General features: G+C 61.2%; 1 protein-coding gene across 2 annotated transcripts in view; it reads left to right on the plus strand.

Annotated features, from left to right (window-relative positions):
- Window positions 1-13,922: 13,922 nt before the first annotated feature.
- Window positions 13,923-17,659, plus strand: part of NHSL2 (NHS like 2) — a 31,958-nt gene continuing 28,221 nt past the window's right edge. The window contains exon 1 of one of the 2 annotated variants that reach the window (XM_087748211.1): window positions 13,923-14,312. In XM_087748211.1, the coding sequence (XP_087604337.1) occupies window positions 14,048-14,312 (265 nt within the window). In that variant the 5' untranslated portion in view covers window positions 13,923-14,047. The remainder of the gene's footprint in view (window positions 14,313-17,659) is intronic. The other variant, XM_087748212.1, reaches the window with a different exon arrangement.

The raw sequence follows: 17,659 nt of genomic DNA on the forward strand, positions 1-17,659 counted from the left end.
TGGTGCTTTGAACCTGGCAGAAGCCTACGGAGGACTGAGATATCCAGTGCCTTCGGGTGCACCTGTGTTATTAAAGTTTCCCTTTCCCCTCCCATCTGCAGTGCTGTGTGTGTCCTAACAGCATCACCAACAAAAGATCAAACATTTCAGGACAAAACCCAGTACAGCCAAAGCAAAGAGCAGCAAAACACATCCATTTTCATGACAATGAGACAAAAGGTTTGGCTCTTCACACCCCAGGATCAGCAGCCCTGTGCCCCAGACAGAAACCCAGCACTCCTCGCCCCTGGCACCGACACACAGCCCCCAGGAGCAGCGATCAGGATGGGGAAGGGCAATTCCCCACACAGAGGTGATGCCAGAAGGGGTCCCCCCATAGCCACAACAGCAGCAGAAGCTATGGACCAGACCAAGCACAAGTGCTGGCTCCACAGAGTCCCTGGGCCCTGCTCTGGGTTGGAAATGGGATCCCCTCCTCCCCACGCCCCTCCACGTTTTGCGGCTGAGCTCCTCGCGTGCACGGCCCGGGCTGCCCAGCATCGCCCACCTCTCGCCCCACAGCTGCAGGGTTCAGCAGCCCCGGCGTCCTTCCTCCCCAGAGCCGAGGGTTCTCCACGTGGATCTTGCCGCTAACGTACAGCCAATGTAACCGGCACAACACTATAAACAGGCATCTCCACCTGCCAGCGCTGGCATCTGCTGCCGGGCTTTTCCATTCACCGAGTCTCCTCCTCCCCTCCCAGGAGACCCTAATTAGATCCCAGCCTGCTTAAGCAGCTGCGAGGACCTGTGGGGTGGAGGAGAGGGCTGGCTGCGGCACGACTCGGAGCCGGGGAGAGAGGACACCTCGGGGACTGGAGGCGGGAGGGCTGCCCGCCGCCCCGCTTGTCTCGCTGACACCGTAATTGGGTCTGCAGAGCCAGCGACGGAGTGGCAATTGAAACCTCCATTCCCTGCAGAAAGCCACTCTCCGCAGCTGCCCACACACAAGTCCTAAGGCTGCCGAGCTGCCCAGGGAGCGCAGGCATGCTGTAATTATCTCAGTGCGTGGAAGAGAAAGGGGGGCAGCCAGAGATGGAGAGGGCCATTATATCTGCAGAGCGCGTGGGCTTGTAAGGGAGGAGATGCTCCAGCGTTTGCCCTGGCAGCTGTGCCGGGACGGCGGGACTGCCAGCGCACAGGCAGGGCAGGGACAGGCACTGAAAACCCGCAGGGGAGGTGCTGTGCCTCCAGACCTCCTCAGCCACCCCAGGCTGGACGGTGGGTGCAGAGGGCTCAGTCCTTCTGATGCAGCACGTCCTTGGCACTCTCCTCTGCTAAAGCTGAAAGCTGCGCATGTCCTGGCCATGAGACACCAACAGCCTGTGCTTTCCTTGCTCATTTCAAATGAAAGCATGGAAAAAGGCTTCTTTTCCTGGCCTGAGGTCTCCACCCATGCCAGGGATTTATATCAGGGCTGGTGAGCCCCCCAGGAGCCTACTGGAGAAGGGCTTTCCCCACCATAGCTCCGGATTCCTGATCCCACCTGTGGTCACTGACAATCAGAGGCTCCCGAGTCCCACCCAGGAGTCATTCAAACTGGTTCATTAGGACAGGTTTGGGTCATGCTCTTTCAGCTCCAAGGAAGCCTCGAGGAATACAGGTGTGCCGCTGGGCAGCGTGCAGGTTTGGTCCCAGTCCCAGAGGGCACAGTCCTGCCCTCCCCAGCTGAGCAAAGGCGAACACACCACGGCGCCGGTTCAGCCGAATTCGCTAATGCTCCCTTCTCCTGGACTGGTGAGAATCAAGAGCCGCCTACCTCCAGTCATTCCCTAAAGCCAAATTTTCCAATGACTCTTGACCAAGAGGCAACTGCCAGCAGCTGGGGAGAAGCAGCCCCAGGTCCACCAGACCATGGGGCACGCTGTCCCCAGCAGCCGCCCCCCGTCGCCGGAGGGGACCCCGGGCCAGGTCCCCCGTGGGGCGAGCATCCCGGGGAAGCGTGCCGGCTGGCCTCCCGGGAGGAGAGGAGCCTGAGCCAGAGGGAGGAGGGGGGAGCCTGAGGGGGGTCCAGGGTTTTGGCAGGAGGGAGGCGAGCGCTGCGGCTGGAGGAGAACGGGCAGGAGCGAGCGGGCCAAGGGGGACGGGAGCCCAAAGCAAGCCAGAGCGCTTGGCCATCGGCAGGGCTGGGGTCGCTGCGGACGATGAGAAACATTTTCCTTTCCTCTTTTGGGCCAAATCCCTTCCCAAGCAGACGCTCAGCATTTCTAGAGTGATTGCACAGTGACACCCAGAGGACAGGCCCCGAAAGCTGTCCCCACCGCAGCCAGCCGCCGCGCCAGGACCGAGGTGATGGGGACGCCCCTCTGGAGGAGCTCTGCAGGGGCACCCGGGCCCGGACCAGAGGCGAACCCCCCCTCTGCAGTCTGCTTTGGTGCTGAGCACATCTCACATGAGGAGAATAAAGAATCAATTTCTGTTCTAGAAATACACATTTCAGTATCGAAAAGTAACAATATTTATTTCCAGGAGAGGAAGTCACCCCCTGGGCCCTATAAATATTTATATAAAGCCAGGCAAAAATATGCTGGTAACTTAGTATGTCTTTAAAATGTATGTTGCATATAAACTAGCCCATATTGAATTAAATATATTGCTGCACTGTATATGGCTACTGCTCAGCCATTTACGGGCACATCAATACGTAAAAGTTTAGATTAGAAGAGGACTAAAGCCACTGAATGTAAACGTAAAGTCGCGCTTTGGCAGAGAGGGGCTTTGCTCCAGACCCCTCACCAGCTCTATACAATGACCCTTTCTCCGCGTTGGTCTGAGTCCAGGTGGGGCAGAGCTGGCCGAGAGCCGATGGAGACAGATCCCGCCTGCCCTGGGACCAGCCGCAGGTCTGCCCCAGCCGCTCGGGCTCCTCCTGCCCCAGGAGGCCTGTGCCCCGCAGGGCCCCGGGATGCCCTCCTGCTTGGAGGAGATGCTGCCATCAAGAGGCAGCTCAGCACCGTCCCCACACCGCCGCTGTGCGTCCGGGCACTGCCGCAGGGTGCTGGGACACTGATGCCACAGCCGGGCCCCCCAGCCCAGAGCAGCACTCCCATGGCCATGGCAGAATCCTGACTTCATGTTGACTGGCCAAAACCAGGGTCTCGAGGTGCAGGACTCGCTGTGCCTTCATGTGCGGGCGTCCTCAGCTCCATCCTCCAAAGGCCCTTTAGGGTCAGTGGCACCTGGTGCTTCTTCTCCTGTTGGAAGGAGGCCAAACAGATCAGGTCCTGGAGGTGCCTACACCTCCCCAGGGAGCCCAGGGTGCCCGGCGCAAGGAGGCGCATCTCCGCAGCAGGGAAGGCTGGTCATCGGCCCCTGTTTCTCTTTGATAAGCTGCATCGGAGTGAGGTCCTGCCCCACGGGCCCTGATCCTTGGTCCCACCCCAGTTCCCAGCAGAGACCCTGGCTGCTGCATGTCCCATGTCACAGCCAGCCCTGGGCTGATGGTTTTGGGCTGCTCACACACGCCCTGGTATGCGGAGCCTGGTGGTACAGCTGGGGCTCCTGCCTCCCAGATCCATTTCCCTCTGCTCACAAGGGAAAAGGACACCACGGGGGAAAGAAAGTGTCCCCATTTGTGTCACAGGGCTGCAGGGGAGAAATCCAGGTCGCTGGTGGCATCCTGAGTCCTTTTAGGATGGGAGATTCAGCAAAACTCACAACTTCGAGAACCACGAACTGGCCACACTTAAACCTCTGAAAATCAGGGCAAGATATATCTCAGTGGAAGGAATCTCAGTGCTCTCTGCCTGGAGGAGGCAAGATCGCACATGCAAACATGGCATTAGGAGCCAGCTTGAGTAAAGTAGGGCTTGACGGAGCTATGGGAAAGCTACGCCTGTGATACGCGGGCATTTGAGGCACCCTGTGTGTCCTGATGTCCCCGAGACACGCCTGACCCCAGGGCTGCACGTGCACCTCTCGAGGCGGGGGACGGGGCTGGGGTGGCTGGGACAGCAGCAGTGCACAGCGCCTTCCCTCCTGGGGACCGGCCCGCAGGGAGGTGGGACGTGCCGGGTCCCCGGGGCAAAGGACAGGAAAACAGACGGTGCTGGGCAGCACCTCCATGTCGGGGAGAGCAGCCGAGCTGAGCAGCGTCTGCGCTGGCCGCGACCGTTAGGCTCTGGTCTGCAAGTCCCCCTGTGCCGTGGTGCATGCAGGACCCCGTGGGTGGCGTGGGCGTGCAGGATCACTGCTCGCAGCGGCTGGGGTTATGCTCTTAGGGGTCTCGAGCTGTGTTTTCTTGTTTTCTCCTGAGATTTGAATGGTTTGAGCTCTGCCAAATGAGACCCTAGCTGGCCCAGGATTTGAAGGAAAGCTGCCTGCAGGTGGCTGGCCACAGCTCAGTAGTTTTGGATCAAACTCACAGCCCTCTCTGAATTCCTTTCTCTTTCTGCCCCCTCCGAGGGGAAGAAGGAAATGTAATGTATGTATTAATGAAACACTGAATTGGCTGTTCCAGCCAGTGAGCTGTACCCACAAAAAAGCTCATTTTCAAACCCACCAAGGTATGGAATAACCAGCAACCTTGACCAGCAGATCATTTTTGAAACATCTTCCCAAACGAGGCATTAGTTGAACGGCCGCCGCATCTCATCCCCGCCTGCCCGGCTGCTGTCGGCACGCGCGGTGCGTGCTGCACCACGACGCAGCTGGCCAGTCCTGACGCCTTGCTGGCTTTCTGCTGAGGCATCAAGTGTCTCTGTTAATAAGAGGCTTGGCACCCAATGTGCCTCAGTTTCCCAGCTGCGCATCCTCCCGGGTGGGTGCACCAGGACCACCATCACCAGTGGTCCCTCAAGATACCGGGCTCCAGGTCTGGTGCTTCCCAGCTTGCACCCAGGTCCCTCGAGCGCCAGCCGTTTGCTTGGCCACTGTTTCCTTTTTGCTTCATTTTTAAAGGTTTTCTCTGACCTCTCTGGCTCAGCCGCTGTTTCAGAGACCCCTTTGCCCCGGGTCCCCGGCAAGCCCCGATGCGTTCAGGCTGATTCTGGATGTGTCCAGCTTCCAGCTCGGCTGATGACAGCATTCACTTGCACCTCACTCTTTCCAGATCCCTCATCAACTTTTATTCACTGCGACATATAAATTATCGGTGGACCCCAAGCACTGCCACGTTTCCTCTGCAAACTCCCCCACCCCACAGCTTGCTATGGCACAGCTCGGGGAAACCACGGCTGCTGCTGAAACTCGGACGGGCTGAAATCCTAACCCTCCCAGCGCGGCCGACTTCACCTCCGCGGTGCCGGGGCGCGGCGGCGCGGCAGCAGGCAGGGCAGGGGAGCTCCCAGGCTCCCTTCCCCTCGCGCAGGCGTTTCCCACGGGGAACCGCGCCGGCATCGAGTCAGACGCGGGGTGCCCCGGTGCGAAAGCTCTCTCTATCTTTGTTTTCTGTCTGATTCTGCTGCTGCTTCAGAAAACGCAGGCCAGCAACAGCTTACACATGCTCTCACCGGCTTGGCTCTCGCTCGTGGCCCAGGGCCCAGAGCTCACGGATAAAACAGCTGATGCGCAAGCAGCCCTATGTGACCTTATCAACGCTTGCGTTAGTGACAGAACAGCTTGTGATGCGCTGCTGGGCTCTGCTGCTTGCGAGGATGGTAAAGGAAGATTTTGAAACCAGACAGCTAGCAAAGGGGCCTGGGAGACAGAAGCAGAAAGATGAGCTTTCGCCTCTGCGATGGGTCCGGGGAGTTTTTTCGGGCAAGGCTCAGCACAGGACTCGGCCATTGGAGGCGACTCGAGAGCCCTGTACCGCTGCACTCCCAGTATGGCACCGGTTCAGGGAACAGGGCAACAAGTGTGCAAACTGCGTGCAGGCACCTTCCCCCGGCTCCTGGCCTCCCCGCAGGCAGCAGGGCTGCAGGAGAGGAGCTGGGCAGCAAAGGAGGAGGAGAGCGCGTTTCCCGAGCATGCAGCGGTGCATCGTTACGGGGAGAAGTTCTAACCAACATTTATTTAACTTGCTGAGAGTCACTTAGTGAGTGACACGGACAGTAATGACAATGTTCGTCACGCGTTTAATGTGTGTGGGGAGCGCGGCTGCGGCTGGCAGAGCTAGGAGAGCAAGTTAGGAAGTGGGAGACGTGTATTATCGCGATGGAAGTGGCAGTGATTGATCACCCTGAGTGACACTCCCCTCGCCACCGCCTGCTGATGGAGGAGAATGAGCTGCTGAGGCAGGCTGGGGCGCAAGGAGCCCTGCCAAACCCTGGGTAAGACGGGGAGGATTTTAACACGTGTACCCCCGATTCTGCCCAGCATTGCTTAAAGGCATCGGCGTGCTCGGCTCCCACGTGTCAAGGGACTGCGGTGATCCCGCAGGTGAGGACACGTCCCTGTGCCGTTGTGCTCCCTGCAGGGAGGATGGGTCAGATGCTGCCTCTGAAAGACGCGAGGGGTTCCTCCGCGGGGAACGCAGCCCCATGAAAAGTGGTGGCCGTTGTCCCCGCTGCTTCACAGCCACATACAGTTTTGCGGAGTGGCGAAGTCCTGGAGCCTTTAGAGCGGGAGCTTTCGTGCACACTGTCTCCAAAGCCTGCACCGGGAAATTACCGACAGTGCTATGGGACGGGAGCAGAGCCCGGCCACTGTCACCTCCCATCCTGAAGGCGATGGGCAGACATGGAGTCACCAGAAATGGTGAGACTCCTGCAGCAGACAGATGTCGAATAACCTGCTCCCAGCCGTGTCCTCATGAGCTTTAACAGCACCCGGCCTAAACACTAAAGCCTCCCCAGGGCACTGGTTATCATTCAACCTGGGGATCCAATTCTCTCTCCCTCCCCCTGTGCCAGCCCTTGTGTCGGCCCTCGGGCAGCGGGTGCCACACCGGGGCTCAGCAGGCACTTTGTCGTCCCGCGCGGGACACCGATGCGCTCTCCGCTGGCACGGGTGCGGACCTGCTCCGCTTCTCCTGGCGCCCGTGGGCGCGCATCCTCCCACGCCGCTGCCGAGCCACCGCCCGCCACAGGCTGCTTTACCCCGGCTCTTAAACCGGTAGAAATCTTACAAAATCTATTGGCTCAGAAAAAAATCTTATTTCATTTGCGAGAGTAAAACCTTAAGGATGAAAGAGAGAACAAACAAAAACGTCGCTGTGGAGAATGCTGTGCACTGTCAGCATGCTGGAGCCCTCCGTTTCAGCCAAAGAAAAGGATAAATAATTCCGGGTACGCAGCAAAATACATCCACAAAGCTCCTGCCCAGGTGACCCGTATGTTAGGACTCATTCAAAAGTCACAGGTATTCACGCAGTACCGACGCGTCATTTCTGCACAGACACAAATACCTGCCGTGTATCTATTAGAAGAACCATGTTTCTTTGCCCTGTAGATTGAAGTTTGCCTGTGGGTTTTGTCAGATAATTATTATTTTGCACTAGTTTATTTAAGCACTTACTCATCATTGCCAGCACATCAAATAATGAGCTCGGTGTCCCCAAAGATTAAATAGCAACATGCTGCAAAATACAGGGGAGGAAACATAGTTGAGCTTTGCAAAGTTTTTAATTAACATTTTGATACTGAGAGAGATTGCCTGCGTAATGGGACGTTTCCCAGGCACAGCTGAGTGTCGCACAGGGTGATCTTCATTCTTAAGGCCAACCTGATGCCTCCTTGTTAAGACAGGGGAGAGAAGTTCCTTGCATCCCTCTTGGAGCCACACAACCCTCCCGTTTCTGTTGGGACCAGGACGAGATGGATGCCGCGGGGACTGTCCGTATAACAGGTACCAAATAGCCCAGCGCAGGGGGCCTGAGCTGTTAAAAGCCCTGGGAAGGAGGGAGGGAGGTTGCTTCCTCTGCCTCAAGAGAGCGGCCACAGCACAGAAAAGAGTTTAAAGCGTTGCCCTTGCCTTGCACCCCGGGGTACAGCCTGGTGCTCTGCCCTCCCTTTGCACAGAGGCTGGTGGCCCCGGTGCCCCAGCGATGCCGAGCCCCCTCCCGCACGGAGCCCCAGGGTCCCCCAGGGCCCGGCCACGGGCAGCGCTGCTCAGGCTCGGCCCCCCGCGCCGGGACACTGTACCCGTGAGTACGGCAGAGACGCCTCCTCCGTGGGAGAAAACCCCCAAGAGACCCCACCACGGCCCCCCCTTGCACCCCTGCTCTGTTGGTGGCCCGCATCGCCGCGGTCCGTGGGCTAGCTCGGGGAGCTCGCTGCAAACCGAGCGCCGGCATGGGCTGGTCTCAGTGTTGAAGGAAATCTGGAGGGAGTACAGCAAGCTGCACTCGGAACAACCTATGAAATCCACAGGACTTCTTCGCCTAAGTGCAACCCTTCATCCCACAGTACCCTTCCAAGCAGGACGGACGTGATGCCAAGAGCCTGCACGTGCTCACGTGGGGCATCTGCAGGATCCAGCAGGCAGGCTGTCAGGAGCTGAACTTAGTGGGGGAATATCGCCAGCCTCTAGCTCAAGAAAACCAATTAGGTGCACCACAAGGTGTAATAACGTGATAAAAAAGGGTGAGACTTCAATTGTTGATCTGCTTTCAAAAATATGCAACCCTTTAATGCAGCCCCTCCTCTACCTGGCAGCAAATCACACACCTGGACCTAAAACGTCGCTAGGGGTTGGAGGAAGTACAGGCCAGAAGCTTTGTATTTGTTCCTGGAAAATGTTTTTAAATTGTGACTAAAAATAGACTAAGGGAGCACAGATGGGATGACATGGATTCCGTGAAGGAAAATGTATCGGTCTCTCCAAGACATCCCCGATACTGCTCCTACTCCAGCGGGAGGTACAGCTTACGTGGGCTAGCCAGAGCCCTGAGCACGGTGCAGCCCTACAGACAGACAGGCGGCAGGAGAACACCACCGTTATGGGAAAAAACTGGCTCGGGCAGGAAACTAAGGGGACTTAATCTTCAATTTTTCACGAACAGTACCACCATGGATCTCATCGCTGCATACGTTAATGTTTTCCACAGAGATCCGGAAAGGAGAAAGAGCCGGGAAGCAGAGCCTGGTTCACAGATGACACAGAGGGAAGTTAATTGAATCCAGAGAAACCCATAAGCACCTCGGAGAAACCTAAGCCCGGGAACTGGGTGATGAGTTTGTAGCTGAGTATCCACTTCAGCAAACAAACTTGGGCAGTGGGCAAGTTTCAGCAAGCGCAAAGCCCAGCTCCAAAGCGTGCAGCAGTCCCTACCAGGGCAGGAGCGAGCCAAGTTAGAAAGAGCTACTAGAACGATTAGGACCGTGTGTGAGCTAAGAGCAGGGGATGCTGTATCCAGTTTTGGCAGTGAAGGGCATCAGTGAGAAGACCTGGTTGTAGGGGACGCTCTTGGAGTATCTGCTCTGCCCGTAAATTTTTAGTGGGAGGCCGGGGCAGGGAGGAGGCAGCCGCTGCGGCCCATTTGCCCGGGGGGGGATATTTCCTGCTGCTCGGATGAAGTTCTGGAGACCTTGCATGGAACGCAGTAAATAAAGGAGATTGCACGGATGAAAAGCCTGACCCCAGGCGCCGTTCCCTGTCCTGCCCTCGGTGCCCTGGGCTGCGGGGCTGTGTCTGACCAGACCCACAGCCCCTGCAGCGTGCCCGCGCTGGGAGCTGCTGGATAAGATTGCATGGGATGGTTGGAGAGTCCCGGGAGGAGGTGCAGAGTGAGCAGGGAGGCTGCAGAAGCTGCTGGATTTTGGAGCAGGAGTGGGAAAGGGACTTTCCAGAGGGACCATAAGAGATGGCTGGGGAGCTGCAGCCCCGCGGCAGCGTGCCCCGAGGCCACGGTGAGCGGCACGGCCGTGCAGCGTGGGCTGGAGGTGTTTGCCCGCAGCTCGGGCACATGGAGCAGCCGTGCACCCTCGGCTGCTGCTCCACGAAACCACGGCCCACGGCAAAGGCCTGGGAGGGCAAACCAACAGTGGGGGCAAGCGAGGGGCAGGAGCTGGCGGCGGGGGTCCTGCCCTGTGCCCGGCGGGGTCCAGCACCGCTCCTCGCTGGGACAGGACTTCACCTGCAGATCCCAGCAAAACCGCTCCGACCTCCACCTTATTTTTTCTCACCAGTTGCTGCACCGAGGGCGCTGGGAAGCATCTGCGGCACAAACCTTGGCAGAGAGCACCCTCCAGTGGGCACTGGGAGGCCAGTGGGAGCCCCACGCCTGCTGCTCGCTGGGCACTGGGCACAGGAGGAGCCAGGCATCTGGGCAGCATGGCAGGGACCCGGGGCGAGGGGTCCTGGGAGCAGCTGGAGCAGAGCAGCTCCGTCCCAGAGCCTGCACCCATTGCGTTGCGCTCCAGTGAGATGCCGCCCGTGGGGAGCACGAGCTTGATTCACCTCCGCGGCCGTGGGCTCCAGCCGAGCGTTGCCCTCGGCATCGAGGTCTCAGTGTAGTAAGAAGCTGTTCTGCAAAAAAGGGAAGTTTGGCTGTTGGACGCAGAACCCCGCAGGCATCGGTCCCAGCCGGTGTCGCTGCGCTGGCTTTACAGGCTTCCAAGAGTGCATCTGGGGTGGACAATTTTGTAAAGAGATGATGTTCCTTACTCATGTCCCCAGATGTTAAGTGAGAAGACACAAGGCAAAGGCATTTACTCTCTTGGCCTTGCAGCGGGTGCAGCTGGCAGTCAGCCTCGCGGGCTCCCGGCGGGGTCTGCAAGGCAAGGGCAGGGCCGGGCACCCCAACTGCCCAGCTGGCCGCCTTTCAGAGACTGCGGCAAACCCAAGGCTGGGTGGCTGCACAGCAGCTTGCAGAAGTCCCCAGGAAGTGAGAGAGCAGAGGCAATCCCAACCGTACAAGACATCTGGCAGCCCTTGCTGCCAAACCTGCCCCCCGCCTCCAGCTCGGCGCTACGTCAGCTGCAGGGCGAGGGCGGCCGGGCGAGGCTGCTCCTCCGCTGCGCGCGGGGCTCTGGCTCCTCGACGTGCCTCCTGCTCCCTCCCCGCCGCTCCTCTCGGCTGGAAGCAAAGCGGAGGCCAAGCCAGCAGCTGTCCGAGCCGGTGCGCTTTGGCGAGTATTTCATAGCTTAGAAGCTGCTGCCTGTTGCTTGCTGCAGTGGGAGGCCCCAGGACAAGCAGGGGAGCAGGAGAAAGGTCAGGTTCCCCTGCTAACCCCCTCCAGGATGCTGGCATCCCCGTCCCCTGCCCCCTCACCAGCAAGTGAGACCCATCCAAAAAAGCCCAGCCGAGGCATCACCTCCAGGGCGTGCCATGTCCCCTTCCTCCGAGGGGACACTCCGCCGCGGGGCGGAGCGGAGCCGGAGCAGGAAAAGCATCCCCTGCAGCATCTGGTTGCAATCAATGTTTGCAGAACTGGCTGAGCTCCTTCCAGGCCAGTAGCCAAGTGAGCTGTTTCCCACAGGATCCTGAGCCCATCGCTCCATGCGCCGGGGTTTTGCACGTCTGTTACAGCAAGTTGCATCCCTGGAGCAGCTCCTGGCTCCCGGCTCTGCCCATGCCGAGGGCTCCGGCCCCGGCAGAGAACCGAGACCCTGCACCTGAGGGGAAATAACCCGGCGCAGGCATGGGGCGATGCTGCTCCCACACTGCTTCCGCACGGGATTTCTCCCCTGGGGCTTGTCCAGCAGCTCCAGAGCTACTGCAGAGCTGTGGCTGCTCTTTTCCAGCCCTCCTGCCCTGGCCAGCCCCGCTCTTAATGTAATGATCATCGTAATAATATGGTGACTTCATTATTCAGCTTATTTCACATTTAAAGGGTCATTTTAGTTTTCTCATGCTAAATATTTGACAGAAGACTTAAGGAAAACACACTCCATTTAGGAAAAAGCCAGTTTAAGTTGCTAAGCAACCAGATTTTGTGATTTATTAAGGCTCTTGAACTGTGTGATGGTTATATGAATCCCCTGGCTCCCGGAGTCAGGTGATTACCCAAGGATCTCCACTTGCGCTTGATGGCAAGGTGTTCACACCTCTCTGGTTGCAGAGTAAGGCTTGCAAATGAGGCCAAAGGCACACAGAAAGCAAAAGAAAAAGCCCTTGCCGCTTACCAGGCTTAAAATCCTCCTGCTCGCTAAGCCAGCCTCGGGACCTGGGAACGAGCCGAAGCAAACTCCGCACACCTCAACGCCACTGCCGCCACAAACCCGCATCACGAGGCGGAGCAAGAGGAAACCGCCCTGAAACTCGAAGAAAATGGGATAAACTCATGTGTTGGTAGGGCTCCCTGCCCTCAGCCCGGCCGCCGCCAGGATCGTCCGGCTGTGCGCTGCAGCTGCTAGGAAAGACAGTTCAAACCTGGCTCCTGAATTTTGCTCTAGAAGAAAAGGTCGACATAAGCAGATCCCTGCTGGAAAAGCCACAAAACCAGGCACGCTGTCCGTGTGTGTTCTTTCTCGTTTGGCAGGAGGAGAGGTCAGTGCCGGGAAGGGCGGGTGGGCTGGGGATGGGAGGTGAGCGGAGCAGAGCGGAGCGAGCTCCGGACGCTCAGCACAGCCTGGTGCTCCCCGCCAGACCTGTACCGATGGTCCTGATGGGCTCCAGATGCTCTCCGTACCCGGAAAATGATTCATGAGCGGGGACCGAGCAGGCCAAGGCACTCGGGCTGACTTCGCCCCCTTTACCTCCGGGCAGGGTGTGACCTCGTGCCTCGGTTTCCCCATCTGCAACACGCAGAGACCTGCGTGGCGCTGGCAGGGCAGGTGCCCAGCAAAGCTACCGCGTGGTTTCACAGGCAGTACGCAAAAGCTGGCCGCTCCCGTGGAGGGGTAGGTGGGGAGACACGCCTCTGCACGGGGTAAATGGCTTCAAACCTGTGATCGCGATGACGTGGTGAATTTGCCCTCTCCACCTTAACCCCTCGCGCTGGAGGAGCTCCCATTCGAGGCGCCAGCCCCCATCCGTGCACGGGGACCCCTGGGCGCAGGGGAAAGCCAGCCCTCGGAGGAGAGGACGCGGCCAGGGGCACACAGCACTGGGTCGCTCGTCAGCGTGGCCCCCGGGCGATGTACAGACCCACTGCGGCGGTAAAATGAAGCTTAAAAGTCCAGGGACCCGAAGGCAGGGGCTTTGGGGGCTGCAGTGAAATCTCATCCCAGGTGCCCACCCTCCGCCGGGGCAGAAGGCAGCCCCGCACCTCCGTTCAGCGGCTTTGCCCGGCCTCAGCCCCTGCCCGAGCCTTGCCCGGAGCGGGCTGCCCGGGGGCTGGCGGGCTCCCGTGCGCAGGGCCCGCCGCGGCTCGGGGGCAGCCCGTACGGCTCCGTGCACCCCACTGCCAGCCCAGGGGGGCGGCAGGTTGCAGGCGGTTTCAAACAGGGGAATTTTTGCCACTGGGCCAGCACAAATATTTGCTTTAGTGTGCTGGGAGAGGGGGGACGGGCAGAGGAGAGCAGCTGCTGGGGCCGAGAACATCCGCGGGAGCGGAGCGCCAGAAAAATGCAAGCCGGCTGCGCTTTCCCTGCTGCATCTCTCGGGCTTCTGCCCTGCTCCTGGGGCAGAGCAGCCCCAAAGCCCCACACCAAAGCCCCGGCGGGGCTGAGCCAAGGCCCCGTGGGAAGGCCCGGCCCCGCCAGCCCCGGCACCGGAGGAGCGGCCGGCGGTGGGGAAGCGGGCGCCGGGGGGGCCGTGCCCTCCCGAACGGGCACCGGGAGGGAAGAGCCGGCACCGGGGGTGGCCGAGCCCCCGGCCCGAGCGCTGCCAGCGCCGGGGCCCCGCGGGCGGACAGCCCGGAGCGGACCCGCACCACACCGCGCCCCGCCGCGCCGGCTCCGCTCTCCCCGCCGGCTGCCGGGACGCGCCCCCGCGCCCCGCCGCCGGCCCGAGCACCCCGAGGGGCCGCCCCTCCCTCCTCTTCCTCCTCCTCCTCCTCCTCCTCCTCCTCCTCCTCCTTCTCCTCCTCCTCCCACCGGCCGGCCCGGAGCCCCGGCGCCGCTGCCGGCCCAGAGCCCTCGCAGCCGCGGGGCTGGCCGGGGGGAGCCGGGCCGGGGGGAGCCGGGCCGGGGGGAGCCGGGCCGGGGGAGCCGAGCCGTGCCGTGCCGTGCCGAGCCGAGCCGTGCCGAGCCGTGCCGTGCCGTGCCGTGCCGAGCCGTGCCGTGCCGTGCCGAGCCGTGCCATGCCGTTCTACAAGCGGAGCGTGGTGGCGCGGCGGGGGCGGCCGGCGGTGCCGCTGGCCGAGCTGCGGGACGTTTGCAGCCTGGCGGCGCTCACCCTGCTCCGGCAGCTCGCCGACCTCTGCGGCCACTCGCTCGCCCTCCTGGGAGACATCGAGGGTCACGTCCTGGCCTTGGGTCGCCGCACCGGGCGGCTGCACCGCCGGGCCGCCCGCCTGCAGGCGCTGCTGCGGGGCCGGCCGCTGCGCGGGGCGCCCGCCGCCCCAGGTAAGGCGACCCCCGCCCGCCCCGGGGCTCCCCGCGGCCCCCAGCCCCGGGGGTGCCACCCTGCTCCCGGGGGGACCCCGTCTCCCCGCCCCAGCGCAGGGGGGTCTCCGCCGCCGCTCCCCCGACGTGGTCCCCCGGGTGCCCTGCGTCCCCTCGCCGGGGTGGCTGACCCACGCCGGCTCCCGCGGCCGAGGTCCCCGCGGCTCCGTCAGCGGGGAGGTCTGGCGGAGCGGGGGAACGGGGCGGCTGAGGAGCGGCGATGCCACCACGAAGCCCTTTTCGTCGCCAGGCTGGGGAAGCGTGCCGGCCTGTTGCGCTGGGGTGAGGTCGGGACAGCTCGGTGGCAGCCCTTCCCTCTGCCCGGCCTTTATTTTCCTGCACACAGTGGGCATTTTCCAGGCTGCCCGCCAAGCACGCGTTTCATGCTGCGTCCCCGATTACCGGGGGCTGGCTCGTTCCAGGCTCTCCAGGAAAGCGGGGATGCTGGGCTGCGAGAGCTGGTCCTCCCCTCCACGCCGCTGTCCTTGCCTTGGATGCTTCAGCCCCCTCACGGGGCAGGGGACCGAGGTGGCCGTCCCCTCGCTGTGCTTCCAGCCAGCGTGTGGCCGCAGAGCAGCGCAGAGCAGCTTTCACTCCGTGTTCTGTGTGGCCGGGGAAAATGACAAGTTGCAGCCCGGGCGTCCTGTCTGCTCGTCCCCTCTCCTGGCAGCAAGCGGGGTTTGTTTCTGCCTGGACTGCTTTCATTTCCCATTTCAAGTGTTTCGGTTTGGCACAGGCTTCTGTGCTGGGTCAGAAGCGGGCAGCCTGTTTCAGATGAGCTTAAAATAAGCTCGTTTTGGAATTGTTTATAAAAGTTTATTTTAAAAGGCTTTGCGGGGCGGGGAGGGGGAGTGTTGTTCGAGCACGTTTTCCCCAGCAGTGCAGCACATTTCTCAGGCCCTTGGCAAAACGCGTGCCTCTTGTGCTTTCTGCAAACCCCCTTGCAAGCGCTTTTGCTGCTCCGTCTGCGTGGAGCCATGGGAAATGACTGCCAGACCCTCGCAGCGTGCTTCCCGGCTGCAGGGAGCAAGCGGAGCGCTCAGCCGGGGCCTGGGAGATGCGCTGCTCTTGCAAGTGCTGCTGGAGTAAATCAGTTATCGGGGTAAGAAGAGGCTCTGCTGCCCCGTGCATCGGCCGGTAGAGAGCTGAGGGGACAAGGAGGTATCACAGTCGCCCAGGCTGACCCGTGCACGGCACCAGTGCAGTGCCAAACCCTGCAGCGTCGTCGCCCTACGTGCTGGACCAGTGTCTCCCGGCAGAGGAGCTGGCCGTGACGGTGACCAGATGGTCCCTCGCCGCCCGCGTCTGGCTGGCAGGTTGGGAACGCTCTTGGTGGCCGCGGGAGCCGTGCGTGCCGCCGTGGCGGCTGCGGGAGGTGGCTGGGGCGGCGTGGGGGGCAGCAGGGACGGCTGCAGCGTGGCGAGGGTGGGGAGGCAGCCGTGGCTGCGGGCAGGTTGGGTTCGTAGCCGCCGGTTGTGTTTTCAGCTGTGCATCAGTGCAGCGCACCTGGAGTTTCTCGCGGAGCAACACGACAGCTAGGTGCAAGCTAGTTTGCAGCGGGCCAATAGTCCTCCGGTGCTGCAGCTCCTAGTAGAGCTCCGTGAATATGCATGTATGCAGATGTCGGGGGTGGCTCCCTGGGCTGGCTGGCTAGCTGGGAGTCCGAGGTGCGTGGTGATAAAAATACTTGGATTGTTTTTGTGGGAATAGCTGGGGTGGTGCAAAGTGAGCGGAGCCGTGCCCACCACCCCTCCCCTTCGCCCCTGCTCCGGCAGTGCAGAGGCTCGGGGGGCTTTGCGTCTCTCCCCGCACCCCAAGGGGAGCACAGCCCACCCGCCCTCCTGCCTGCTCCTCATCCATCCACCACCGCCATGCCTGCAGCCAGAGGGATGCGGGAGCCTCCGCCTTTACTAAACTCTATTTAGGGGAAAAACAAAATTCCGATGGCTGTTTTGGTTGCTGTTTATTTTTCTAAGAGCTCCAGCATCAGCCTGTCACGGGGGAACGGTTTGTGTCTCTGGAGAACGGGAGCTCCTTGCAAGGCCCCAGCGCCCCAGTGCTGCGGGGAGAGCAGAGACAGCCCGAGGCTGCGTGAGAGCGCTTTGCACCGAGCTGCGGCACCGTGCGGAGTCCCTTGAGTGGGGAGCAAATGCTCAAGAGCACCCAGCTCAGGGTTTGGGTTTTATTCTCCTCATTCTATTCTCCGTCTCCCAAGGACGGTCCTCACGGCGCTTCAGCTCCCAGGGCTGGGCATCCTCGGTGGGGTCAGGAGCCTTTGCCTGGCTTTGGTTCCTCCCAGACAGGTTAAAGGGATCTGAAAGCCGTGGGTCTCCTCGCCGGCAAGGGAAGGCCCAAGGCTGCAGAGCTTGGGTCACCGCTGTGCAGCAGGACGTGTCCGTCTGTCTGTCCGGAGGCTGTGAGCCAGTCGGAGCTGCCTTGTCTTCCTCATCAGGAGGGGGAGATGCTGTTGTAGCAGCGTTGCTGCCAGACGAAGGAATCGCACGGCGAAGGGCCGGGGGAGCGCTTAATCCGACGAGGCAGCATGGTTGTTTCCAGTGCGAGACGGCAGCCAAGGGCTGTCGGATTCCTTTGCTCTTATTCATCGGCAGTTGCGTGAGAGCGGGGAGGGTGAGCGCCTGTCCCCGGGGAGCTGGGCGCATCCTGCCTGCTGCCGGCGCCTCCGCGCTGCTGACTCTCTCGGCGCGTGGAGGCGAGGATGCCGGGGCTGGGCGCGGGGGTCCCGCTGTGGCCGAGGGCAGAGCGGGGACCAGGCTCCCCGTCCCGCTTCCCTGGCACCGCCTCGTCTCAGAGGGGTGGCCCTGAACCCGGCTCTCCTGCCAGCGCTTGGCGCTGACGGCGGGGGCCGCTTTGCGGCCCAGGAAAGCCCCCGGCGCTCCGGCGGCTCTCCCGCTGATCCCCGACTGGGACGCGGCTCCATGGGCACTGGCTGGGTGACATGAGCCAGCGCTCCCAGCTCAGCCCTCTCCCCTCAGGACCCAGCGGCTCTAGAAATAAATCTCAGCAAAGAAGAGGATGGGGGCCCGGCGCCGAGAGCTATTTAAACCATCGTCCCTGAAGAGCTGTGGGGACAGTTCTCTGGAAGAAACCCTGGGCTGTGCTGGCAGGAGGAGCTGTTTACTGCTCTTGCCGAAATATGCAGCATTCGCCGTCCTCTGACCCCCAGTCTTCATCTTGAAGCAAGCCATGGCGATCGGCAGAGCCATCAGCCAGCCCCTGGGCTGCCCCCGCGCCCTCTGCCCGCTCTCTCCTCGCTGGGTGGGTCAGGACTGGCACAGATGATTTCCCCT

This window comes from Nipponia nippon, unplaced genomic scaffold, assembly GCF_047370975.1.
Source record: "Nipponia nippon isolate SJK-2023a ecotype South Korea unplaced genomic scaffold, ASM4737097v1 scaffold_12, whole genome shotgun sequence".
NCBI classification, from domain to species: Eukaryota; Metazoa; Chordata; class Aves; order Pelecaniformes; family Threskiornithidae; genus Nipponia; species Nipponia nippon.